The following is a 24799-nucleotide window of genomic DNA, read 5'->3' as shown; positions in this document are numbered from 1 at the left end:
ATTGACCAGTTTGTAAGGCTTAAAGCCCAGCATGCGTTTTGTTTTGGTTTGTAAATAGTTTGGGTATTCGGGTCACTCCTGTGAGATCGGAAATGTATATTCGATAAGAACCGGATCTGTCCAGCATGCCCGGTGCTCTGTGGCCTCACTGCCCTGTGCTACCCCTTCTCCCTCAGCATGGATGACATCCACTACCTGGTGCTCCAGAACCTGATCCAGAGCACGCTGGCCCTCTCGGACAGTCAGATGAAGTCCTGCCAGTCATTCCAGGTGCGTGCAGAGACCCGGCACAGCTTGGCAGCAGGCTCTGGGACCAGGGCCCCTGCAGAGGCCGGTGCCATGCGACGTTTTACTTTCTCTTCTCAGCTGTGTGGCCCAGGGGCCTGACTTTGCAGGAGACTCTGGCCCTCACTTCTTTCATCTTTACGGTGTGGGCAAAGGACCCAGTGACTCCAAAATCCAGTGCTCTGATGAGAAGTGAACTTGTGAGGGGCTGAGGCTGGGGTGGGGCCCTTGTCCAGCGTAGAGAGGGTGGACAGTCACCTGCAGGGAGAGCCTCTGAGGTTTGAGGTACAGACATGTGTGATCTAGGCTTCCAAGGGTTGCTTTGCTTGGAGAAGAATCAGGTTGGGGGAGGGAGCATGTGCAGAAGCAGGGAGAGCAGTTGGCTGGAGGCCGCAATGAGAAATGATGGCAGCGTGAACTAGGTGGTGGCAGTGTAGGCGGCACGAACCAGTAGGAACATATTTTGGGAGTAGAGGCACCAGACATGTGACGTGTTGGGCGAGGAGTAGGAGGAGGAGCGGGTCCCTGGTGACTGCATTGATTCCTGGTTCTTTGCATCGTAAGAAACGGGTGGTGCAGAGGCCTCCTCTTTCTCCAGGCTCCTGTCCTGGCTCAGGTGTGACGTGTTGGTGGGGGTAGAACTTGACAGGCTCCCCCCTCACACCCCCAAGTGTCAGCTCTGGCCTCCCCACCCCTAGTCCCCATGCTAGTTGCTTCCCCTATAGACGATCGGCTCAGGCTCCTAAGCACCTGGCCGTCCCACTGTGCCCTGCCTGCTGTGCCCTGCCCGCTGTGCCCCTGCCCGCTGTGCCCCTGCCCGCTGTGCCCTGCCCGCTGCGCCCTGCCTGCTGTGCCCCTGCCCGCTGTGCCCTGCCCGCTGTGCCCCTGCCCGCTGTGCCCTGCCCATTGTGCCCTGCCCGCTGTGCCCCTGCCCGCTGTGCCCCTGCCCGCTGTGCCCTGCCCGCTGTGCCCCTGCCTGCTGTGCCCCTGACTGCTGTGCCCCTGACTGCTGTCCCCCTGCCCGCTGTGCCCCTGCCTGCTGTGCCCTGCCCGCTGTGCCCCTGACTGCTGTCCCCCTGCCCGCTGTGCCCCTGCCCGTTGTGCCCTGCCCGCTGTGCCCCTGCCCGCTGTGCCCCTGCCCGCTGTGCCTCTGCCCACGGTGCCCCTGCCTGCTGTGCCCTGCCCGCTGTGCCCCTGACTGCTGTCCCCCTGCCCGCTGTGCCCCTGACTGCTGTCCCCCTGCCCGCTGTGCCCCTGCCTGCTGTGCCCTGCCTGCTGTGCCCCTGACTGCTGTCCCCCTGCCCGCTGTGCCCCTGCCCGCTGTGCCCCTGCCCGCTGTGCCCTGCTCGCTGTGCCCTGCCCGCTGTGCCCTGCCTGCTGTGCCCCTGCCCGCTGTGCCCTGCCCGCTGTGCCCCTGCCCGCTGTGCCCTGCCCATTGTGCCCTGCCCGCTGTGCCCCTGCCCGCTGTGCCCCTGCCCGCTGTGCCCTGCCCGCTGTGCCCCTGCCTGCTGTGCCCCTGACTGCTGTGCCCCTGACTGCTGTCCCCCTGCCCGCTGTGCCCCTGCCTGCTGTGCCCTGCCCGCTGTGCCCTGCCCGCTGTGCCCCTGACTGCTGTCCCCCTGCCCGCTGTGCCCCTGCCCGTTGTGCCCTGCCCGCTGTGCCCCTGCCCGCTGTGCCTCTGCCCACGGTGCCCCTGCCTGCTGTGCCCTGCCCGCTGTGCCCCTGACTGCTGTCCCCCTGCCCGCTGTGCCCCTGCCTGCTGTGCCCTGCCTGCTGTGCCCCTGACTGCTGTCCCCCTGCCCGCTGTGCCCTGCCCGCTGTGCCCCTGCCCGCGGTGCCCCTGCCCGCTGTGCCCCTGCCCGCTGTGCCCCTGCCCGCTGTGCCTCTGCCCACGGTGCCCCTGCCCGCTGTGCCCTGCCCGCTGTGCCCTGCCCGCTGTGCCCCTGCCCGCTGTGCCCTGCCCGCTGTGCCCTGCCCGCTGTGCCCTGCCCGCTGTGCCTCTGCCCGCGGTGCCCCTGCCCGCTGTGCCCCTGCCCGCTGTGCCCTGCCCGCTGTGCCATGCCCGCTGTGCCATGCCCGCTGTGCTCCTGCCTGCTGTGCCCTGCCCGCTGTGCCCCTGCCCACTGTGCCCCTGCCCGCTGTGCCCCTGCCTGCTGTGCCCTGCCCGCTGTGCCCCTGACTGCTGTCCCCCTGCCCGCTGTGCCCTGCCCGCTGTGCCCCTGCCCGCTGTGTCCTGCCCATTGTGCCCTGCCCGCTGTGCCCCTGCCCGCTGTGCCCCTGCCTGCTGTGCCCCTGCCTGCTGTGCCCCTGCCCACTGTGCCCTGCCCGCTCTGCCCCTGCCTGCTGTGCCCTGCCCGCTGTGCCCCTGACTGCTGTCCCCCTGCCCGCTGTGCCCCTGACTGCTGTCCCCCTGCCCGCTGTGCCCCTGCCTGCTGTGCCCTGCCTGCTGTGCCCGTGCCCACCGCTCACCCACGACTTGCTGTGTTGCAGACGTTCCGCCTGTACCAGGAGTATAAGGACCACATCCTGGGGAGGGCCTTCGTGGAGTGCCAGAAGAGGAGCTTGGTCAACCGGCGCCGGGTCAACCACACGCTGGGCCCAAAGAAAAACCGGGCTCTGCCCTTCGTGCCAATGTCCTTCCAGCTGTCCCAGAGCTACTACAAGTGAGCACGTGCAGGAGCCACGGTCTGGCCTTGGGGAGGGCAGGGCCCGTGTCAGATGCTGAGCTGGTGTGGGCGTACGGTGTTTTGTGGTGTTTTGTGTTTTGTGTTGGGGCATTTACCTTTTTGCCAGTGGTCTCCCTTGGTCTTGTCAAATTGGGTAAAACGAGTTTCTGATGAACTGTTGGGCATAACCTTTGTCCCTGGTCCTCTCCCTCAGGGCGCTCAGCCGCCTGTCTCACAGGCTCACCGGCTGTGCAGCGTCAGGTGTTGCTCAGACAGACAGCCGGCAGCACAGCAGCGACTGAGCTCCGGGGTGCACTGTTGAGGGTCTCCTACCTGGAGCCCCTCCTGCTAGGAGCACCCCTCAGCTCACTCACGGCTGCAAGCCTGGCTGGTCTGGCATTCTGTCCCCCAGCAGAGAAGTCCGTTATAACAGCCCCGGGAGTTCTCCGTGGCAGCTCCCGGGCTGGCTTCCCCTCTCCATCCTGGCCTCCTGACAGTCCTCAGACCTGCAGAGGCTGCATTCAGAATCAGAACAACCAGCTGAGGATTCACTTGTTCCGTTCCTAAATGCCATTCTGCGTGGCTCTCGGTCCCCTTTCCTTTCCAGAGAGCAGCCCAGGCAGCAGAAGACTAGTCCAACAGGCCATGTGACCGTGAGCCCATTCTCATCTGTGAGCTGAGAAGCAGTGGCCACGGATCAGGAGGACTGGGGGCCCTCCCTCTGCCTAGACCGGCTGACTCTGCTGACAGCGTCTTGGGAGGTTGACTTTGGGCAGAGGCAAGGGCTCGACTCTCCAGTCGCCTTTGGAATTGGCAGGATTGAGCACACACATGTCCCCTCCTCTCTGTGTGGGTCAGGGCTTGCGTTGTGTAAAGATGATTACAAAGAGTACATCATCGCCCCAGCTTGGCACCTGTGTGTAGTGAGTGCCTGGGAGGCACAGTTAGATACGAAGACATGGCCTGCCTTTAAGGTGCCCGGGTGAGTCGGGGAGGACACCGAGGGCTGCAGTGCGGTGCGTTTGAGGGGGAGGGAAGCTGTGTGTGATTCAGCCACAGGGGCCTGCAGCGCACACAGCTTCCAGGCGAGGGCTCCCTCCGTCCTCAGCAAGGCCCTCCCTTCTGTCTGTAGGATCTTCACATGGCGATTTCCGAGCGCCATCTGCACCGAATCATTCCAGTTCTTCAACAGAATCCTGGCTGCCGGCAAGCTGGACCAGCCTGATCATTTCTCCTTCAAAGACCAGGACAGTGACGACTGCCCCGATGGCCTGGTGGCGTTCTCTTTGGACGGTCCTGGAGGACACTGTGTGGCCGCCCTCACCCTCTTCTCGCTGGGCCTCCTCTCCGTGGACGTCAGGATCCCCGAGCAGATCGTGGTGGTGGACAGCTCCATGGTGGAGAACGAGGTCATTAAGAGGTAAAGGCTGAGCCTCGGCCGCCTTTCCCTCGTTCCCGTGGTGGCTGCACTTGCATTGCTCGGTCACCCGGTCTGCATTCCTGCAACAAGCACGCGCTGGCTTTCCCGTGCTGTCAGCACTGGGCATTGGCCACAGAGCGTGCTTGTGGGAACTCCGGTGCCACGTCAATGCAGGCCTTCTGCTGGGGCCTCTGGCGCCGGGGGAGCCAGGGGAGTGACGGCTGTGCCAACGGGGGAAGGACATGGTATGGGGGCAAGGAAGGTTGGCAGAGAAGGCAGGAGTGGCACAAGTTCCGTGATGGCATAATAGCTGAACTGGGATTTAATGGGAAGCAGGCGCTTTTGTGGACAGAGACTAGAAGGTTTTTCAGGTAAAAGGAACAGCCTTGCAAAGACAGGTGTGTGAAGAGGAGTCAGGTGTGTGGGTAGGTGGGTGAGGGAGAATCTGGAGCCCGTGCCAGCCTTCATAGCCAGGGCCAGGGTGGTCCACAGCGACCACGGCTGTAGCTCAGGCCTGGTCACGGCGCTGTCTGCTGCCATTGTGTGCCCGGGAGGGAAGCGGGGCAGCGGCCGGGCAGGGCCTGAGCTCGGTCATCGAGGGCACTTTCTCCTCCCAGCCTGGGGAAGGACGGCACCTTGGAAGAGGATGAGGATGAAGAGGAAGACTTGGACGAAGACCCGGGGGGCAAGCGCCGGAGCATTGAGGTGAAGGCCTCCCAGGCCTCCCACACCAACTACCTGCTGATGAGGGGCTACTACGCCCCCGGCATCGTCAGCACCCGGAACCTCAACCCCAACGACAGCATCGTGGTCAACTCCTGCCACGTGAGGTTCCGGCTCCGCTGCAGCCCCAAGTCCACCCATCTCAGGTCCACGGGTGAGCGCTGCCCCCGGCCCGGCCTGGCCCGGCCCCGGTGCCCACCCCCCAGCTCTGGAGGCCAGGCTGGCCGGGGCCGCACAGAAGGAAGCCCTCCCAGCCTGTTGGCAGGTGGAGGAGCATGGGTCCCAGACGCCCCGGCTGTGCTGCCTTATCTTCACCGTCCCCCACGCACCTGCTCCCAGCCCCCACCCCCCAGGCCCTGGCCTCTTCTGTGGGGCAGCTTTGTCACTGTTTCTGTCTTTAGTTCTTCTTCTGGTTCCCTTTGTAACTCGAAATGCATTTGTTTGAAATTTTTAAGTATTTTGAGATGTAAAAAATGTGTATTCCCCTTACATTTCATTCTCTTTCACCTTCTTTACTCCTCGTTTTTAGACTTCTTTTTAGTTCCATGGATTACCTTTGAAACTTTAGATAACCGACTTGAACCTCTGTTTCCTTACCCTCAATTTTAGGCCGTCTTTCCCCTCGACATAAAGTGAGAATGTTCCCTGCGTGTCTCCACCTCCTTCCCACTGTCTGCCTCTGTCTGACATGCTTTATTTTTGAGTTGAGGTGGATGGTGTTTACCTTTGGTTTCATATCCACAGTTAGTATCCTGTGCTTTGTCTGGAGCTTGACCCAGGCAAGCTAGAGGTGACCTAAGACTGTGGTCTTAGCAGAGATACCTTTTCAGGAAGCAGCAGGAAGCAGCCAGCTAGTGTACGCAAAGCAGGGATTTTCTATTTTTAATAGAAAATCTAAAGAGCCCGGGTCTCTCAGGCTCTGAGGGCTGTGAGCACAGAGTCGGGAAGGGTGGGGTCCAGGGTCAGAGAGTTGAGGACCTCCCCTCCAGAACACTGTGGTCACAGTTTTTGGACCCCACCCCGCCTCTGAGTCTTGAGCAGGAGAACTATACTGGCCCCGGGGGAATCCAGCCCTGGTGGCTGCAGTCAAGGACCCCAGGGCATGTCACCGGGCCTGATGCCAGGGCTACCCGTGTCCACCGTGGGGGTTTGGGGAGCGGCGTGTTGCGGTGGCATGTGCCCCGCTGCGGCACCACTGATGGGCGGGCCCTGCAGGCTGACCCTCGTCTCCTGTCTCTGCAGGCCCTGCTCTGGAAGAGCTAGCGGTGGGGACTGCCTGCCTCCCCAGCGTGTTCACCAGGCTCATCAACAGCCGGGAGGACTCCTGCCGCCTGGAGGAGTTTGTGCACCGGGTGGAGCTGTCTGGCTACAGACCTGCTGACGTGTCTGCCGCCCTGGAGGTCCGGGGCGCCATTGCGGCCACAGGGTGCTTCGGGGTGGACAAGGCGGAGCTGAGGAGACGCTTCTCCGCCTTGGAGAGGGCGGATGGTGAGCGCACCAAGACCTTCGCAGACTACGTGCAGGTGAGCCTGCTCACCGGTGGCCTGGGCAGCCGAAGACCTGCTGCTCACAGGCCGGGGCACACTGCGGGTGCGCTGGGTTTTGTTTTAAAAAATTGAATTCGTTGTCAACATTTACAAATAGGAGACTTGCCCGTAGCCCAGCTTCTTGTGAACGTTAAAAGGTCTGTCCACTCGGGGCCCTGCTCCTCGGCCCACTGGCTGGAGCCCCTTTTCTCACCATTTTACTTACCTGGACCCCTTTGCTTCATGACTTAAACCCAAGACTGTCCTTACAAAAGGGCCTTTGAAATGAGTGCCAGGGGCCTGGCTGCCCTCGAGCACTGTCAGTGGTTGGAGGCAGTCGTGGTCTCGGAGACGCCTGCCTCGCGGTGTCCTGCAGGGGAGGAGGAGGAAGGCCAAAGCTGTTATCAGACAAGTTCTTACGCATGCGAGGCCGCAGTGAGAGGTGATGGCAGCTGCTGTTGGTGGGGTTCACTCCTTCATGGACATGTTGGTGCACCGGGGCCTGGGGGCGGGGGAGGGGGACCCTCCCCAGGACCATCAGAGGTGACGTCAGGGGGCTCCCTGAGCTCCTGGTGCCCGGCCCAGAGGCCCGAGGGTGAGGACCCACAGCTGACCTTCCCAGACCCACTCGGCCTGCTAGGAGGCCTGGTTCCAGGCAAATTCTGTGAGCCCCAAATAGTGGGTTTTTAATAGAAAATCTAAAAGAAAGAGGACGGTGACACCATGTGCCACTCCAAGGGGTGCAGCTCCTGGAGAAGGACAAGGACTGGGGAGGCAGGGCAGAGAAGATGAGGGGGTGTCGTTCGTGTGGAACGGTGGTTTTTGCAGAACTTGTAGCACTCGGAGTGTTAACCTCTGGCGGCCAGGAGACCTGTAGTCACATCAGGTTCCAGGGTGCGGCTCCCGCATCTGACTTGTTTAACAAAAAGGCACACAGCCTAGACGGGAGGGACTGCCCGGGGCCACACAGCCGCTTGGTGGCTGCCCGGGGCTGGAAGCCCACCTCCTCCTCATGTTGTCTGCCTGATGCCCAGGGCACTTGTTCAGGACCCTGGACATCAGGCAGGGGACACAGACCCTGATGATCTGGGTCCCTCTTTTCCCAGGACCTCTTGGAGCGACATCAGGTGCTGGAAGTCGGCGGCAACTCCGTTCGCCTGGTGGCCATGGCCTCTGCCCGGCCCTGGCTCCTGCACTCGGTGCGGCTGAGAGCGAAAGAAGAGGACCCGGAAACTCAAAGAGAAGACCCCCAGGCCAGACCCCCGGAGGGGCCTTCCAGCGAGGACGACCCTGAGAGGCAGGCAGCATCTTCTCAGGGCTCCCAGGGCAGCAAGAGGCGTGCCAGCTGGGCCAGCACTGACCTGGCCGTTTCAAGCGGGGAGGTCGACCCCGAGAGTGCCCAGAGGCCCCCAGCAAAGAGGCCCACGCTCCAGGACCTGCGCTTGGGCCCCAGCCCCAGAGCCGAGGAGGGGGCAGAAATGCCGGGACCTGCTCTTCCTGTAGCTCCTGCAGACACAGGTGCAGGGGACACCCTCCCAGGAGCATCCGAAGCCAGACCGGAGGGCCAGGAGGGAGTCGGGGTACCCGGCTCCACAGGCCAGGAGCAGCTGAGCTGTCAGGCCCAGCTCCCAGAGGGCTCGGAAGACGCAAGAGGTACCGAACCTTGTTCCACTCCCCGGCCCCCGCACATCTATCCTGTCCCTGGACCTGCCCGTCCTCCGAGATGGAACCTCGACTTCAGCTTTGCATCGGCTCCTGCAGGGAGAGGGCTTAGTGCTTCCACTAGAGGCAGGAGGCTCTGCAGCTCCTGGGCAGGCCTGGGGGTCCCGGGCAGAGGCCGAGGCCCTGGAGCAGGCTCTCCCCATCCCGGGGGAGGGGGCAGTGACAGAAATAGGAGGTGTCCCCTTCCTTCAGCCTGGCCCTGGCTGACCCTGCCACTTCCCTGTCCTCGTCTCAGCAGGGCCTCCTGGGTGGGTTCTCGGGATGCTTTGTTTTGGGGCTGTTTTTCCGAGCTTTGTGGTCAGTGCTCTCGGTGGAGGACGAGACGTAACTCACCTCCGCTGGGCTCTGGGGACAAACCCACACGTGTACCCCGCGTCCATCCCAGTGTGGTTCTGGGTGTGCTGGCTGGGGCCGCCACGCCGAGGACGGAGCTCCGTGCAGAACAGGGTTCTGTCCCTTCCTTCCCGGCGCAGCCCCACAGCCCAGGAGTGAACGGGGTGGGAGAGACAGGCTCCGCCCTTTAAGCCTCCCGCCCTTTCCCTCCGCCAGGTCCCACAGAGAGCGGTGCGGCCGGCAGTGCCTCCCAGGCGGCTCGGTGAGTGGGGCCCGCGTCAGGCTGGAGGGCAGTGACCGGGCAGCGTGTCCTCAGGGGCCCAGACAGGAGGCCGCAGTAATGGTACCAGGAAGGCCTCTCACAGTACTGATAGTTCGCCCAGCACAGAGGTTCTCGGCGGGGAACACGGAAATGTGTGGGAGCGTTTGGTTGTTGGGCTCCCGGGGGACGAGTCAGGGGCTCCCTGCATGTAGTGACAGGGCCAACCTGCTGGGCATGTGCAGTGAGGGGCCCCTCCTACTGTGTGCATGGCCTCAGCTTGACGGGATGCGTGTGCTCCTGGCTCCCGAGAGCTCAGGCTCCGAGCACCCAGGGCCCGGCCACAGCCGGGTGTCCTGCTGCCCAAAGCCTGGGGTGGCAGACCAGTCCCTGGTTAGGGTCAGCAGGAACCCTTGCTCTAAGGAAAGTGTCTGGAAGCCCCTGCACCACACAGCAGCGCTGTGGTGAGACCTCTGAGCCTGGCCTGGGTGGAGGCCGCCGCTGGCCGGGCCAGCTGGGGCGGGAAACCTGGGGTCCGCTCTCTCCCTCCCTGCCCGTGGTTGCGGCTGAATCTGAGCAGGTCCCACACGGTTTCTTTCCTCGGCCGTGCTCATGGGCCTGAGGTGGGACCCTTCTGCCCAGGTGGGAGGGGGAGGGGAGGGGAAAGAGCAGAAGGTAGACCATCCTCAGCCTGTGGCCTGGGCCAGACCCTGGACTTCCCTGCGCCTCAGTGTCCCGTTTGAACTGGGGCTGCGTGTGAGCGGGCTGTCTCCCCTTCCTGCAGGGACTGTGAGAACATCTGCTTCATCAGCCGCCCGTGGCGCATCGTGGACGGCCACCTGAACACGCCGGTGTGCAAGGGCATGATGGAGGCCGTGCTGTACCACGTCATGAGCCGGCCCGGCGTCCCGCAGAGCTGCCTGCTGCAGCACTACCAGGGCGTCCTGCAGCCCGTCGTCGTGCTCGAGCTGCTCCAGGTGCGCCCTCCTGCCGGCGGTCAGAGGGGCGGGGAGGCGGGCGTGCTGGGTGAGCTCCCACATAAGGCCACCCACAAGGGGCCACAGAGGCAGAGATTGGCCCCAGGCCTCCTGGCAGAGCACCAGGCTCCTCCAAAGAGCCTTCTGCTCCAGGGGTACCCCTGTTAACGTGCTTTACCTCCGCTCAGCCCTCCCTGAGAGGTCTGCCCTCCGAGGCAGCTCTGCCAGCAACAATCCCGCGCGAGTGTCCTGCCCTCTGACACCCGCACCAGCTCTCTTCTCAGCACTCTGCCCCGGACACCTGAGTCCCGGCCCCGGGCTGGCACTCCCGGCGGCCTCCACAGGCCCCAGGCTGCTCAGCTTAAACGTGGAGTCCCGGCTCCTCTTTCTAACCCTTTCTCTAGAGCCAGGGTCATGAGCTCATGGGCCCACGGGCAGGCAGGTGGACAAGTGGTGGGTGGCAGGGAGAGCGGGAGACCGCCTCAGCCTCCTGGGGGCAGCTGCGTCCCCTCGGGCCTGATCACCGTCCTGTTCCTACAGCCATGTGTGCCCAGGGGCTCCAGCTGCTCACAAGCTGGAAACTGGAATTCCCTGAGCCTGGAAGCATGTGGAGCCAAACAAAACCCCATCTGGAAGCAGCTTGGCCCAGGGGAATGCTGGTCACACGTTCTCTCTCTTGCTTCCTGATAAGTCCCTCCTTGTCACTCGAGGCCAGTGTGGTGTCCGCTGTTCCAGGAAGGAGCAGGCGTGGTCCGTAAGTGCCTCTCAACCTGTGTGTCTGTTCCCCAGGGCCTGGAGTTCCTTGGCTGCATTAAGAAGCGCTTGCTCAAGCCCAAGGCTGTCTCGCTCTTCTCCAAACCCGTGGTGGAAGAGGAAGAGCCGCCCTGCAGCCCCTGCGAGAGTTCCATGGTGTTCTACGAGCCCACGCTGGACTGCACCCTCCGGCTGGGCCGCGTGTTCCCCCACGAGGTCAACTGGAACAAGTGGATCCACCTGTGAGGCCCCCCCACCAGGCCGCTGGCTCCAGGGATGCCCAGCTCTCCGGAGGGCCTTCTGCCTTCACCCAGCAGCTGGGACTCCCGGAGAGGCCACCGCCTGCTCTGCCCGCCTGGCCGGGGAGCGGCCGCACGGAGACTTTGGCCCCTGCCCGCGCTCTTCCTCTGTGCCAGGGCCTCGGCCGTCGCTGAGACACGTTTCCGCTGCCAGCGAGCTGCTGCCATCCTCTCTGAACCCGGGTGGTGTGAGTCTGAGGCCCACAGGCTTCCGAGGCGTCTGCCACTTGGGAGCAGCGCTACTGCTTAGGCCTGAGCCTCCTGTGTGAACGAGCCTGAGTTGTCAGCTGCTGGCCAGTGGGGGCCTGAGCTCTGGCCTTGGGTTTGCCCTGTCCATGTACACCTTTGTCCCAGGTCCCAGCGCAGGGCCTTGTGGGGACATGTCACAGAATAGAGGCCATGTGCCCTGCCGCCACGGGCCCCACAGAGACTGACTCCTGTCCAGGCCGGACGTCTAACCCCCGGGCTGGGACTGGCCCCCCGGAGAGGAGCCTGCAGGTCCCTGTTTAGCCTGGCAAGCCCCTGGCAGGCCTCCAGCTGGGTGGGCTCGCCCTCCTGCTGGCAAGAAACCCAGAGTCCCTGTAGGTTTGGGGTTTGTTTCATTTTTCAACATCTTTCTTCACTTAAAAAAGAAAAGAAAAATCCTTTGGCATGTGTTTATTTATTGTTCGATTACTGTGAAGTAAAATACATTTAGTTTTGTGTGTTTCCTGAAGCGTCTGTTCCTGGGGGAGTTCTTGTCTTCAGCTGCTTCACAGCTGGGAGTGGGTGTTCCCAGTGAAACCAGAGGACGAGGGGGCTGGGAGCTGGGGCTGAGCGCCGCCACCCCCACGCCCCACCCCCCCAGCCGGCAGCAGCAATGCAGGCATGCGGTCCATGAAGTTCTTCTATTTTAGTTGCCAGCATTTTAAAAAATTGGTTTCACATTTTTAGGTCAGAAGTTGGGACATGCCCCCCACACCCCAGTCAGCACGGCGCCCCGGGTCTGGCCTCATAGCCACGGAAGCAGCCGTTCCTTACAAAGCCAGCGCCTGCACACGGCAGAGCTGCGGCGCTGGCCTGGCCGGACAGGAGGCCGTGCGCGGTCCTCCCTCCACCAGGACCGGGCACCCCGGGCCTGGCCCCCAGGCCAGGAAATGCGTCTGGAGTCCTGAGGGTGAACCTGCACAGCCAAGGCCGCGCCATGTCTTAGCGTTATTTTTTTCTTCCTTTTTCATTTTTTTTCAAGTGTGAAAAGACAGTGTTTGGGGTGATTTTTTTCAGATCAAGTAGGATTATGGATGTGGTCTGCTTTATAAACATCAAATACTTCCCAGTGCTGGTGATTTGGGGATGCGTCATGTGCTGGGAGGGAGTTTGGGCATGGTGACACTCACATCCCAGACATTCGTCACTCAGTGCCTCCCTCCCAGAGGGCAGAGGGGCAGAGGAACACCGAGTGCCACACGGCAGGGCTCAGCGGCTCATTGCCTTCCCGTGCCCGGAGGGAGGGGCGCTTTGGGCATGTGGTGGGGAGACTGGACATGGGGATGAGGATGCACCTCAGGAGAGCGATGGGGCTTCCTATGGTGACCTCTGTGCGGTCCACAGCCAGCCCCCTTCCCCTCCTTCCAGTCCTGCTGCTGCCAGCCTCCTGCACCCTCCTCCTCTCTGCCCATATCCCTGGGCTGAGAGATCTCTGTCCTCTCACTTCCGCTGACCACCCCTCCTTCCCTTAGGCCTTTGACCCACTCTGCTAGGGTTTTCCAAGTGTGAGCGTGCATGTGTATGTATCCCTATATGTGTGTGGGTGTGTGTGCCCCCGTGTGATCTCCCCCCTTAGTGATCTCACCACCTGCCAGTTCACCGTGGTCCTCGTCACCATGTTCCCCTCACAGAGGCTGTCTGGGGCACCTATAAGCCACCGGACAGCGCTGGCAGGTGCAGGGGGCGTCGTCCGGACGGCAGAGCCAGCCACGTGGCAGTGGCCACAGCAGGCAGCGGCAGCGGCCCAGCTTCTGTCCCGCTGCCTCACCGTAGTCCAGTCTGTAGGCTGAGCTCAGTGAAAGCTTACAGGCTGGTGCGATCTTCCCACAAAAATGATGGCAGTGGTAACATTTTCCTACTTGAAATGTGCCAGACACTGTTTCTGGCACTTGTCTCAACAGGCAGGCAGACAAAAAGGTACGTCCAATCTGTATACCCATTTCCCATCTGAGGAAACTGAGGCCCGTGGAGGCCCAGTGATTTTGCAAGGTTGGAAGCTGGTAAGTGGGTCTGCCCGCTTTCCAGCTCAGACCTTCCTCCCTCAAAGGCCGCCTCCTTGACACCACTTTCCAGGGCCAGGGTCTGGTCTGGGGGAGGGAGCCAGCATATTGCTGGGAGACCCTTAGATGGCAGAACGCAAAGGTTTTTTCTCTGGGGCCATCAGTTTCTTTAAAGAAGACTTTTGTTGCCAGTAGGGATGGGAAGACTTAGCTGCCCCAGGGGGTGAGCAGTGGGGGAGGGGCTCACGCCATGACAGACTCCCAAGGAGACCTGCTTTCATCTCTCTGTCCCGTCCCGTTCTAGGACATTCTCGGTCTGGGCCCTCTCTCCTCCCGCCCACTGCCATTTCAGCCACTACCCTGCTGTTGATTCACTCATCTAATATTTCTTAGTACCCACTATGTGCCACACTATTCTAGACTCTGAAGCAGCAGGGAATAAAATAAACCCTGTGCTAGTGGGACAGAGTGACAATGATAAATGAGGGAAAGCATAAGTGTGGGACCAGCTAAAACTAGGGAAGTGGGGGCTGCAGTTTCGAGTAAGGGACCCCGTGCAGGTCCCTCTGAGGTGACGGCGGCAAAGTCCAGATTCCTTTCCTTTCCTCTCCCATGTCCCTCTCTGCTGAGAACTGAGACTCCCGGCTCTGGTTGTAATGAATGGGCTCCTGGGACGGAAATGCCTGATGGCTGGTGCACCTCACAATTCCTATTTGGTTTTCAAAGTTCACCCCATCCTCCCTGCAGCCCCCACATTCCCCTTCGGATGCCCCTCTTGGTGTCCCAGGACTGGCCCAGCCCAGGCAGGAGAGTCAATAGTGCACACCCCTTCCCAGGTCCATGCGTGGTCACTAGGTCGGTGCTTGAAATTGGCCATGGTGGAAGTATTTACACCATGGAAATGAGCAAATGCTACAAATCAGGCTTTACCGAGTGCCTATGTACCAGGCTGAGGAGACAGCAGTGAACAAAATAGTCCTTCCCTCATGGAGCTTCCGTTGGATCTATCACCTTTGTCTCTAGAATCTGTTTATCCCTATCCATCCATCCATCCATCCATCCATCGAACTGTCCTTCAAGCTTTTGCATCTGTCTCTCCATCACTTATCCATAGTCACCTGCCAATGTGCCTGTAGGTCCAGCCATCATCCAGCCACCTAGCCCCCGCCTGCCCCTCCACCCCCCCAGGTGGCCAGCTCCTGCCTTCATGTTGCACCCAGGTATGCGTATGATCTGAGCTCCGTCGAAGATGGAGTCAGTCAAGAGCTATGTCTGGCCCCGGTCAGAGCCCCGGGCCAACCCGGGACCTGGCATCAGTCAGCCCCCAGAAGTCCCCCTCCCCCAGCATTCAGCTGTGTGTGTGGAGAGCTGAGCAGCTGCCCTAGGGGGCCAGGTGGCTCCTAGAACCTGCTGCCCCCAAGAGGGTGAGAAAACCACCCTGGCCAGGTGTCCCCGGGGTGACGGTGGGGGGTGAGGGCTGCTCACACATTTGCAGGGGCTGTGGTTTCACATTGGTGCTGCCATCGAGCCACATACAACCGAGTCCAGGTTAATAGTTCCACTATGAAAACCATCCATGTTCTAGAACTTTCCACACCACGGACTCGTGTGTTCTCTCAGCGACTTTTCCCAACCGCCCCGTTTTACAGAGGAGTCCCAGAGAAGCTCTCAGGTGGACCAACTCCTAGCTCAGACTTGCCTAAAGGAGCGACAGCCAGAGCTGCCTGCTCAGGCCTGGTCCCGAAGGTGGGCTTTCACAGGCACCCCCGGCCCGGGAGGGTGACGGGGGGGTCCCGGTGGGGTTCCAGTCTGGGTGGGGGTGCCCCTCGGGGCCCTGGCGTGGGCTCTGAGCCACCTCCCAGCTGCCTTCACCATCCAGAGGGTCCTGAAAAGCCACCTCTAAAGGGCAAGGCCCTTAGGGGGGAAACAGTCTATTTTCTTTTAAAAAAATAAAATAAAATGAAAGCGAGGGGAGTGCGATATGTAGCGTTTGTATTCACCGCCTGGTTCAGTACGCGCCCTCAAACACGGCTGAGAACTGCTTTCTTGGCTTCTTAATTCACATCTCAACAGACTTCCAGATCATCAATGGAGCTTTTCTCCCTAACTCCCGCGGTGAGTAAGTGGGAGTGCTGTGTCCTGGCTGCCCATCCTCTGCCCCTGGCCCCACCCGGAGCGCCGGGGGCTCCCCGGGCCTGTGCTCCCCCTGCCCCAGCACTGGGCACCATGCCCGGCACGCATGTGCTCAGTGCGTGTTTCCTGGGTGCATAAAGAGCACTTATATATGGGCAGAAGGAGCCAGAAAAACATTCTGGTGGGTGGGAGGCCGTCTCAAGAGACAAGGCTGACTGATTTTCAGCCCGGAAACACCTCCTCCCCCTCCCTCCCCTCCTCCCCCCGCCGGGCCCCTCTGCAGGGCGGGGTGGCCACAGGCCCAGGCTTGGCTGCTTTCTCACCCCCTACCGCCTTCAGCACGAGCCTTGGTCCCACCTCGGAAGGAAGGAAGGAAGCTGGCGTTTATTGAGGGTCTGCTCCGGGCTGCACACTAGGTGGGCGGCTGCACTGGTTTCTCCCCGAGGTCAACCATGCCACCCACATTGTCCAGAAAGGAAACCCCAGCCCGGAGCGGGAGCAGCACCCCAAGGTGGCACAGCCAGCAGGCGTCAGAGTGGAGGCTCAGACCTGCTACAGGCCTCCCACCGGACAAGGAACAGCCTGGCCTCCCTGTGGCTCCTGGAGGGGCGGGACCCAGGGGCGGGGCCTGGTGTCTGTCACAGACAGTGTCCTGGTCCCAGGACGCCTGTGGGCAGCCCTGGACCAGATTCCCCAATGTGACCCAGGGGCCAGCCCATGTGCCCTGCCAGGAGGGAGCCTGCCGCTGTATGCACACGCATGCATGCCACCGTGCGCTGTATGCACACGCATGCATGCCACCGTGCGCACATGCGTGCACCCCCGAGGCATACACACAGCATCGACTCCAGGCTCAGGGCCCCAGGAGACCAGCGGCCGCGGGCCTCTTCCCACCACAGCCCGGCGGCCCTGCCTCGCCGCCCGGGGCACGGCCGGTTCTGAACGGCCGCCGGCCTCGCTAGCTGGCCTGCGGCCCCGGCCCCGCAGGCGGAGGGGCCATGACCACCCACTGGCGGAGGTAGCTCCTGGGGGGCCCCTCGTCCCTGGAGCCGGTGAAGTCGCACTCCACGGGGCTGCCGCAGTCCGAGCCCGCGAAGCCGCTGTCGAACGTGTCCATGTCCAGGCCGGCGGGGGGCGACCCCGCCTCGCTGTCAGGAGCCCCTCGGGGCGGCCCCGCGCCCCAGGGCGGCCCCGGCGCCCAGCCCGCCTCGTCTTCGAGGGGCAGCATCAGTTTGTCCAGGAGGCCGCCCAGGGGGCCCCCCAGCCCGGCAGGGCCGCCGGCCGCCACACAGCCGCAGGACAGGACCGTGGCCCCCGGGCCCAAGAGCGGGTCCTCGGCGCCCGGGCCGGGCTCCAGGCCGGCGTCCAGGTTCAGGGTGGGGTAGCCGTCCTCCCCGCAGGTGCAGGGCCAGGCGCACGGCTCCTCCGCGCCCACCACCGTCACCGTGTCGATGGACACCAGGCCATAAGGCCGGTCGCCCTCCTGGCTGTACGCTGAGCTGCCCGCACTGCCAGTGCCGGGGGCAGGGCCCCAGGAGCCCGGCGCCGGCTCCGGCTCCGGCTCCAGCTCATGGGCGCCGTCGGTTTCCACCAGATCCGCAGGCGCGGGCAGCACCGTGGTCTCCGGCCCCAGGGCTGTGCTCGGTGGGGGGCCGCCATGGTACATCTCCAAGGGCGAGGGCACCCCGGGGCCCCAGGGGTGCAGGTCCAGGCTGGAGGCAGTGAAGGGCGTGCCCACCCATTTCTGTGGGAGAGAAGGGAGAGGGTCATGCATGAGGCGGGGGCCAGGGAGGGTGTAAACGCAGACCCTGGGTGGCTCGGTGGCCTGCAGGGGCCAAAATTCCTCAGTTGTGGTCACGTGGGGACAGGAGACCCGGAGGTCTGAGCGACAGAGCCCCCACGACCTGTCCCTGTTTTAGTTCCTAAAACCCAGCACTCTCCGGTTTGTGTCCCCACGAGAGTGGGCACTCGGCCAGGGCACAGGTCCCGGTTCTCCTGGTCACAGCTGCATCCCCGAGGCCCACACACAGCCCGGCACAGGGCCAGCGGCCAGCAAACGTTTAACGGAACGGGAGACTGAGTGGAACGGCCTGTGTGTGCACGGCGGCCAGGGCTGGGGGGCCCTGAGGGACGGAGGCAGCGGCCCCTGAGCGCCGAGGACCCCCCTCTGGACATGGAGTTCCCGCCCAATCAGCAGGGAGAATCCCTGAGAGCTGGAACCTTCTCGACGTGAGCCCATGGCCCTTGGAAAGCTCTCCGAACGCTGGTGTGGCCGCCTCCACTGCTTTGAAGTCACTTCTCAGCTGGGTGGCCTTGAGCCAGGCACTTACTCTCTGGACCTCCGTGCACTCTGTGGAGTGGGCCTGCACGGAGCACCCACCCCTGGGGCTGCTGTGAGCGGGACATGGGTTAGCGGCTGCCCAGGACACAGCGAGTGCGATGTGTTCGGTAAAGGGGATACGAGCTCGAGGGGATGTCAGAGGCTCCAGATGGTGCCCAGGAGAGGGGAGGGGTCCATCCACGCGGGCTGGCATCCACGCGCCTGCCTGTCCACTAAAGCCACTATGCCATCTGAGCAGGGTCTCCTCCCAGGCCCAGGGTGGGGCCCGCCCTGCAGGGGCTGCGGGAGCTGTGGGTGCAGCCAGAGCGCTCGGAGCAGCTCCAGGCAGCTGGCAGGAGCTCAATCGAGGCGCCAGCCCGCACTTCCTGACTTCCAGGCTCCACCTCACCACATCCTCTCTGTGGGGCCCTTCCCGCCACCCCGGTGGGTGCTGAGCGGTAAATGGGCCCAGAGAACGTGGGCACCGCGTGGCTGTCGTGGCTGAAGCTTGTGGGGGGTAGGGGGGTGCACTTTGCAGGCGGTCCGTCCCTTTCCACAACCTGCTCCCTCTCCACCCTCACACCAGGCAACTAAGAACCAGGAAGCCAACGTGTGGCCAAAGGGTGCCCCGGGCCCAGCCCACCCCCAGTTGGCCCCTGGGGCTGCATGATCTTGGTGAACTCTGCCCCGGAATTACTTCCTGCACTTGGCAGATGCCAAGACCGAGGTCTGGCTTCTGGCCTGGCTGGGCCTGCAGCTGGGGCTGGGGCTGGGGCTGGGACTGGGCTAGGGCTGAGCTGGGGCTGGGCTGGGGCTGGGGCTGGGGCTGGGCTGGGGCTGGGCTGGGGCTGGGACTGGGACTGGGCCTGCAGCTGGGGCTGGGGCTGGGGCTGGGGCTGGGACTGGGACTGGGCTAGGGCTGAGCTGGGGCTGGGCTGGGGCTGGGCCTGCAGCTGGGGCTGGGGCTGGGACTGGGGCTGGGACTGGGCTAGGGCTGAGCTGGGGCTGGGCTGGGGCTGGGGCTGGGGCTGGGCTGGGGCTGGGCTGGGGCTGGGGCTGGGCCTGCAGCTGGGGCTGGGGCTGGGGCTGGGCCTGCAGCTGGGGCTGGGGCTGGGACTGGGCTGAGGCTGGGGCTGGGGCTGGGGCTGGGCTGAGGCTGGGGCTGAGCCTGGGGCTGGGCTGAGGCTGGGGCTGGGCCTGAGGCTGGGCTGAGGCTGGGGCTGGGACTGGGGCTGGACTGGGACTGGGGCTGGGGCTGGGGCTGGGCTGGGGCTGGAGGTGGCCCCAGAGAGGGTAAGAGGCACCAGGGGGTGGTCAGGGGGGCTCTCACCTTGAAGTTCCCGCTGTGGCTCACATACAGGTGCTGGAAGAACGGCTCTGGGCTGGGCACCTGCACCCACACCTTCCACAGCCTGGGAGGGCAGAGAGAGGTGAGCCTCCCATCTCGCCGAGGGCAGCCGCCTCCCCCTCAGAGGCCCCCCCACTTTGTCCTACAGGCGTCTCAGTGCCTCCAAGACACACCCAGTGCCTTCTTTCCACCCTGTCCCCCCACCCACCCGCCCCACTCCCGCCCTGAGCTGCAGCGCCCACATCTGTACACTGGCAGCAAGTTGCCCACGGCTCCTGAAGGCACAGGGCTCCGCCGCCCATGTGCTTGGCAAGCGCTGCCCCTCTGAGCCCCGACCCCTCCTCTAGGACCAGGTGGGCAAAGGGCCAGCTCCTCAGGGCTGTGGGGCACTCGGGGGTGCACCCGGCACCCAGAACCAGGAGCACCCAGCACCGAGCACCAAGCACCAGAAGCGCCCTGAGCCCCGGCACTGCCTCCGGCTCTGAGTCTCTAGACCGAGAGGACCAGGCGGTGCTGCTGCCGGGCGAGGCTCGGCACCGGCACCGGCCGTGCTCTGGAGGCCGGGAGCCCGGGGTGGGTGGACTTGCCACCAGCAGCACGTTTCTCTCCAGGACCGTGTCCAGCACAAACCAACACACAACAGGTAAAAGCAAAGCCTCAGGTGGAAGCGGAGCGGGTGGGGCGGGGTCACCCCCTGGCAGTCCCTCGCGCCCCCAGGTCAAAGCTTAAAATTCACTGACACCATCACAGCTGAGGCCGCTGTGAAGAGCACAGGGTTCAGCCCTGGCCCATGGCTCAGCGGTTAGAGTGTCGGCCTGCACACCAAAGGTTCAATTCTCCGTCAAGGCCACAGACCTGGGTTGCAGGTTTGATCCCCAGCCCTGGTTGGGGCATGTGTAGGAAGCAACCAATGGATGTGGCTCTCTCACATTGATGTTTCTCTCTCTCTCTCTCTCTCTCTCTCTCTCTCTCTCTCTCTCTCTCTCTCCCTTCCTCACTACCTCTCTCCCTTCCTCCCTCCCTCCCTCCACTTTCTCTAAAAATTCAATGGAAAAAAGATCCTCCAGTGAGGATTCACACACACACACAAAAAGGCCTGCCTCCTTCCCTCCATCGCTGTGTGCATGGAGCAAGGTCCTTGCCGGCTCCGGGCCTCAGAGTCCTGATTTGTCCGATGGAGGCCTTGCCGGCATCGAGCTCATGGGCTGCTGTGCGGGCTGAGCGGGCGCCCAGCATATGGGGAAGCGGGAGCCGGTCACGGTCACCACCACTGTCACTACCACTGTCCACGGCGCCTGTGACCGGCCCTGGGCGGGTCCCAGAGGGGCTGCGGCCCAGGCCGACCCCATCCCCGCCACCCTGAGCCCCGGCCTCACCTCCAGGGCAGGCGGATCTTCAGCCCCAAGTAGACGAGGATGGGGAGCGTGAGGACCAGGAAGAGGTAGAGCAGGTCCGCATGCCAGCCTCCCTTCGGCTCTGGGGAGGAAGCGCATGGGGTCACACGGAGCCCGCTACAGGGGCACGCCGTGTGGCGCGGTGGGCGTGGTGGGCGGGGGGTCTGGGTGGAGCGGAAGGCTTCCGTGCCTTGAAGGGAGATGGATGGGGGTTCAAATCCCCCTCCCACCCCGCCCCGGGAAAGTGACTTTATCTTGCCGGGCCTCAGTTTGCTCATCTACAAAATGGGGATAATGATGCTTACTTCACAGACCAATAGGCGTGCGCACAGCCTGCCGGGAGAAGCCCCGGCACCCCATGCGGGCCTGGCCAGCAGGGGCTCCCGGACTGTGAAATGGCCACCCCGGGGGTGCCCAGCTGGACGTCTCGGGGCTCAGGACAAGGGCGGGCACAGCCTGGTGTCCACCCCGCCTCCCGCCTACCTGCCGGCTGGGTGTGGAAGAGGACCGGGTCGCTCCACTCGCTCCAGGCCCCCCGGAAGGAGGAGCCGGGCTGGGGCCCCGCCCGCACCTGCAGCTCGTAGCTGGAGCCTGCGTGGAACTCCAGGGGCAGGAGGGCGACGCTCCGCACGTCCACGGAGACCAGCTTCCTCCCCGGAGGCTGCGGCACAGAGAGGGACGCGCCCTCAGGACGAGCAGACACCGGCCTCTGGCAGAACCCACCCAGCCCTCTCCCGAGTCCGCACTCCCTCCCTCCCTCCCTCCCCGAGAGCCAGGCCCCACACGATCTGTGTTCACTGCTCTCTGATCCCACACAGGAGCCCTCCCTGCTGGGACAGGGCTGCCCAGGAGCAGCAATGGCCACTCCTGGCCATGCTTCACTGGCGGCGTTCCTGACAGCAGGCATCTGGACAGCGGGCGTCTGAGAGGCTTCTGCCGCAGGTCTTAGCTGTGGACCCGGGGACATTGCACACAGTGAAAACCTCCAGCTGGGACCATCCTAAGGGGTAGAGGAGGCTAAAGTGCTTCTAAGCAGCGGCCACATGGGACTCTCTGGCACCTCGACAGAGGACCCTGGGCCTTCACCTTGGAAACAATGTCCTTCTGGCCCTGGACTTTTTGGTTATGGAAGTTTCCAGAACTCCTCAACTGCGGCTGTCCTAAGTGAAGTGGGGAGGCCCCAAACCCCCACTTCTGAAACAACCCCTGTTGCCAGACGTGAGGCGGGGCCTGCCGAGGCGCCAGCCCCTTCCTCTGGCAGCTGTGCAGAGGAGACGGGAATGGAGAGGAGACGGGAATGGAGAAGAGACAGGAATGCAGAGGAGACGGGAATGGAGAGGAGATGGGAATGCAGAGGAGACGGGAATGGAGAGGAGACGGGAATGGAGAGGAGACGGGAATGGAGAGGAGACAGGAATGCAGAGGAGACGGGAATGCAGAGGAGACGGGAATGCAGAGGAGACGGGAATGGAGAGGAGACGACAGGAATGGAGAGGAGACGACAGGAATGGAGAGGAGATGGGAACGGAGAGGAGACGGGAATGGAGAGGAGACGGGAATGCAGAGGAGACGGGAATGGAGAGGAGACGACAGGAATGGAGAGGAGATGGGAATGGAGAGGAGATGGGAACGGAGAGGAGACGGGAATGGAGAGGAGACGACAGGAATGGAGAGGAGATGGGAACGGAGAGGAGATGGGAACGGAGAGGAGACGGGAACGGAGAGGAGACGGGAATGGAGAGGAGACGGGAATGGAGAGGAGACGGGAATGGAGAGGAGACGGGAATGGAGAGGAGACGGGAATGCAGAGGAGACGGGAATGCAGAGGAGACGGGAATGCAGAGGAGACGGGAATGGAGAGGAGACGGGAATGGAGAGGAGACGGGAATGGAGAGGAGACGGGAATGCAGAGGAGACGGGAATGCAGAGGAGACGGGAATGCAGAGGAGACGGGAATGGAGAGGAGACGACAGGAATGGAGAGGAGATGGGAATGGAGAGGAGATGGGAACGGAGAGGAGACGGGAACGGAGAGGAGACGGGAATGGAGAGGAGACGGGAATGGAGAGGAGACGGGAATGGAGAGGAGACGGGAATGCAGAGGAGACGGGAACGGAGAGGAGACGGGAATGGAGAGGAGACGGGAATGCAGAGGAGACCGGAACGCAGAGGAGACGGGAACAGGAAGGAGATGGTTCTTAGGGGTCTCCTACCCTGGGGAGAAGGGGAGGGGCAGCATGAGGGCTCCGTCCTGGGTGTGACCTGGGTGTCCATTCTTGGCTGTGAAGGACCAGCTCACCTGTCTCCCGGGCACTCCCCTCCCCCACCCGGATCACTGCACACACCCCCAGCCCCCGTTCTCTGCAGGCTCACCTGCGTCCAGGGGTCTCCCCGCTTCCTGTACTGCAGCTCGTACTGCAGTTTGCCCCTGAGCGGGTACGTGTCGCTAGCGGTGCTCCAGGAGATGTTATACTGTCCCGAGAAGGTCACGGTCACATTGGAAGGAGGCGACAGCTTGACTTAAAGAAAACAGCCAGGAGGATAAAACCGGTGAGATTTGTATTCGCTGACCACGCTCTGGTGGCCCATCCTTTATGTGGTCAGGGTTAGCGGCCCTGGGCGGCTGGGTGAAGCTTCCCCTGTCTCTGGGCCTCAGTTTATTCATCTGAAAAATGGGCTGCTTTGTGGGTTGCAAATTGGAAGGCGGCGGGTGACAGGTCCGGGTGAAGCTGGTGTGGGCGCTGAGCTATAAAGAGCCCTCTCAGCACACAGCGGCCGGGCAGGGACACAGACCGGTGGCCAGGACAGGAAAACCCCGAGAGCCCAGATGATTGTATCAATAGAACTCTCTCAAATGTTCCCGTTAGCTACTGACCCAGAACCTTCCTAAGCCCCCTGTTGGCCATGCCCTCGGGTGGTCTAGTTCTGCTGTCAGCGAGGGGGCCAGTGCTTTGAGCCCCACCGGCCCTGAGACGTCCAAAGACTGGAATCAGCCCGCGTGGGGCTGGGAACTGCTCTGTGGAACTCAGGGACACTGAGTGTCTGTCCTGCTGTGGCCAGAAGCTACCAGCTGAGAGCCCGACCCACAGTGGCCATGCGTGTGCCTGCCCTCCCCTCACAGACACCTCCTGGAAGGTGTGAGAGCGGCGATCTGGACCATACACTGGACCCCACACCCCCAAATCTGTTTTCAACCTGAGCAGGACAGGCCACATTCCATGCCCCATTTCCTCTCTGGGAAAAGGGCATCCGTTCCTGTCACACGGAGTGGAAGTTCAGGGCCCAAACGAAGCAGAGAAGGGGGTAAGGCCAGGCAGCCGGGCAGGCTGCTCCCACAGGGGAAGTGGGACCTGTGCCCACTCCGCCTCCACCGAGCCTGCCACCCCTTGGGGATCTGAGCTCAGGGCAGAGGGTTAGATCTCCTGGGTCAGTGCCGTGCCTGCACTCCGAGACAGAGTCCGGCACACAGTAGGCCCTCGCGGAGTGTCTGTCAAACCCAGATTCCCAAAGGAGCTCTGAAGCTGCCTCCTTCGCTGCCCTGCTCACACCCATGCTGAGCGCTCGGTGGGGGCTGCTCTCTCTGCCCTGGGCCCCTCTGAACTGGAATAGCCCCTCTGCCCTCCTCTCTCCTCCCAGGCCGGCTGGCGCTGCCTGTCAGCGTCCTTGGGGCCTGGCTGGCTGGTAAAGACCCATTCAAGGGGGAACAGGGGGAGAAACCTTATTGCAGCCTCACACAACAATTTCAAAAAATACAACTAAAATGTAAAGTGGACATTATCCAGAAGTGCAGGAAAGTTGACTGATTGGAAATTCTACAACGAGTAGGAAAGAGAAAACCAGAAGGAAAATCAGAGGAGCTGTAAAAGTCTAAGGTACGGAGACACGTTGCGTGCACAGAGAGGATGGAGCCGGAGAGGAGGGGTGGCTGAGTGCCTGGCTGGCATTCCCTAGCGGGAAGGAGATAAAAGCTCCGGACTGTGCTGAACCCCAGTACTGAGCGAGACCCTGGGAACCCAGACACATACAGAGGGAATCTGGGCTGTAAGGCGGAAGCTCAGGGGAGCGGCGAAAGGCAGAGCCCCCCCAATCGCGCACATTGTGTGCAGAGGACAGACTGTTGATTGAGCCTCTGGATTGCCCTAGCAGGAAGGAGACATAAGCTCCGGACTGCTCTTAACCTCACTTCCAACTGCACTGAACCCCAGTTACAGGCTCATTGCGGGAGAGACTAGACTGTCTGGTAGCAGGTGAAACTCTAGGGCACCTTTCTCTCAGAGGTGCTTGCAGCTAGTACCAAAGGACACTGAGGAACACTGAGACTCAGGAACCTCATAGGGTGGGGCTAACCTGTAGCCAAGGCTGTAGGCTCCACCCTGAAACTCCGCCCCATCCAAGC

The 24799-nt window shown here is 62.7% G+C and overlaps 2 protein-coding genes across 6 annotated transcripts in view; one reads left to right on the top strand and one right to left on the bottom strand.

Moving 5' to 3' along the window:
- Window positions 1-11678, top strand: part of GTF3C1 (general transcription factor IIIC subunit 1) — an 84154-nt gene extending 72476 nt beyond the window's left edge. For both annotated transcript variants that reach the window (XM_084882880.1, XM_084882881.1), the window contains 9 exons: window positions 177-270; window positions 2776-2948; window positions 4084-4371; window positions 4989-5248; window positions 6337-6617; window positions 7727-8273; window positions 8892-8937; window positions 9719-9911; window positions 10701-11678. In XM_084882880.1, the coding sequence (XP_084739006.1) occupies window positions 177-270; window positions 2776-2948; window positions 4084-4371; window positions 4989-5248; window positions 6337-6617; window positions 7727-8273; window positions 8892-8937; window positions 9719-9911; window positions 10701-10910 (2092 nt within the window). In that variant the 3' untranslated portion in view covers window positions 10911-11678. The remainder of the gene's footprint in view (window positions 1-176; window positions 271-2775; window positions 2949-4083; window positions 4372-4988; window positions 5249-6336; window positions 6618-7726; window positions 8274-8891; window positions 8938-9718; window positions 9912-10700) is intronic.
- A 3486-nt stretch (window positions 11679-15164) lies between these two features.
- IL21R (interleukin 21 receptor) overlaps window positions 15165-24799 on the bottom strand; it is a 37107-nt gene continuing 27472 nt past the window's right edge. For 3 of the 4 annotated variants that reach the window (XR_014794953.1, XR_014794954.1, XR_014794955.1), the window contains exons 5-10: window positions 22777-22922; window positions 20888-21065; window positions 20387-20486; window positions 18993-19074; window positions 16113-17086; window positions 15165-16081 (exon numbers count right to left, since the gene is read on the bottom strand). Coding sequence is in view for 1 of the 4 variants with exons in the window: in XM_084882866.1 (XP_084738992.1) it covers window positions 16301-17086; window positions 18993-19074; window positions 20387-20486; window positions 20888-21065; window positions 22777-22922 (1292 nt within the window). In the remaining 3 variants the exon portion in view is untranslated. Of the gene's footprint in view, window positions 17087-18992; window positions 19075-20386; window positions 20487-20887; window positions 21066-22776; window positions 22923-24799 lie in introns of all 4 variants that reach the window. The other variant, XM_084882866.1, reaches the window with a different exon arrangement.

The sequence above is a fragment of the Pipistrellus hanaki genome (assembly GCF_964339955.1).
Source record: "Pipistrellus hanaki genome assembly, chromosome: 4".
Classification (NCBI taxonomy): domain Eukaryota; kingdom Metazoa; phylum Chordata; class Mammalia; order Chiroptera; family Vespertilionidae; genus Pipistrellus; species Pipistrellus hanaki.
Note: the sequence above shows the minus strand (reverse complement) of the source record. Positions and strands in the feature narration are given on the sequence as shown.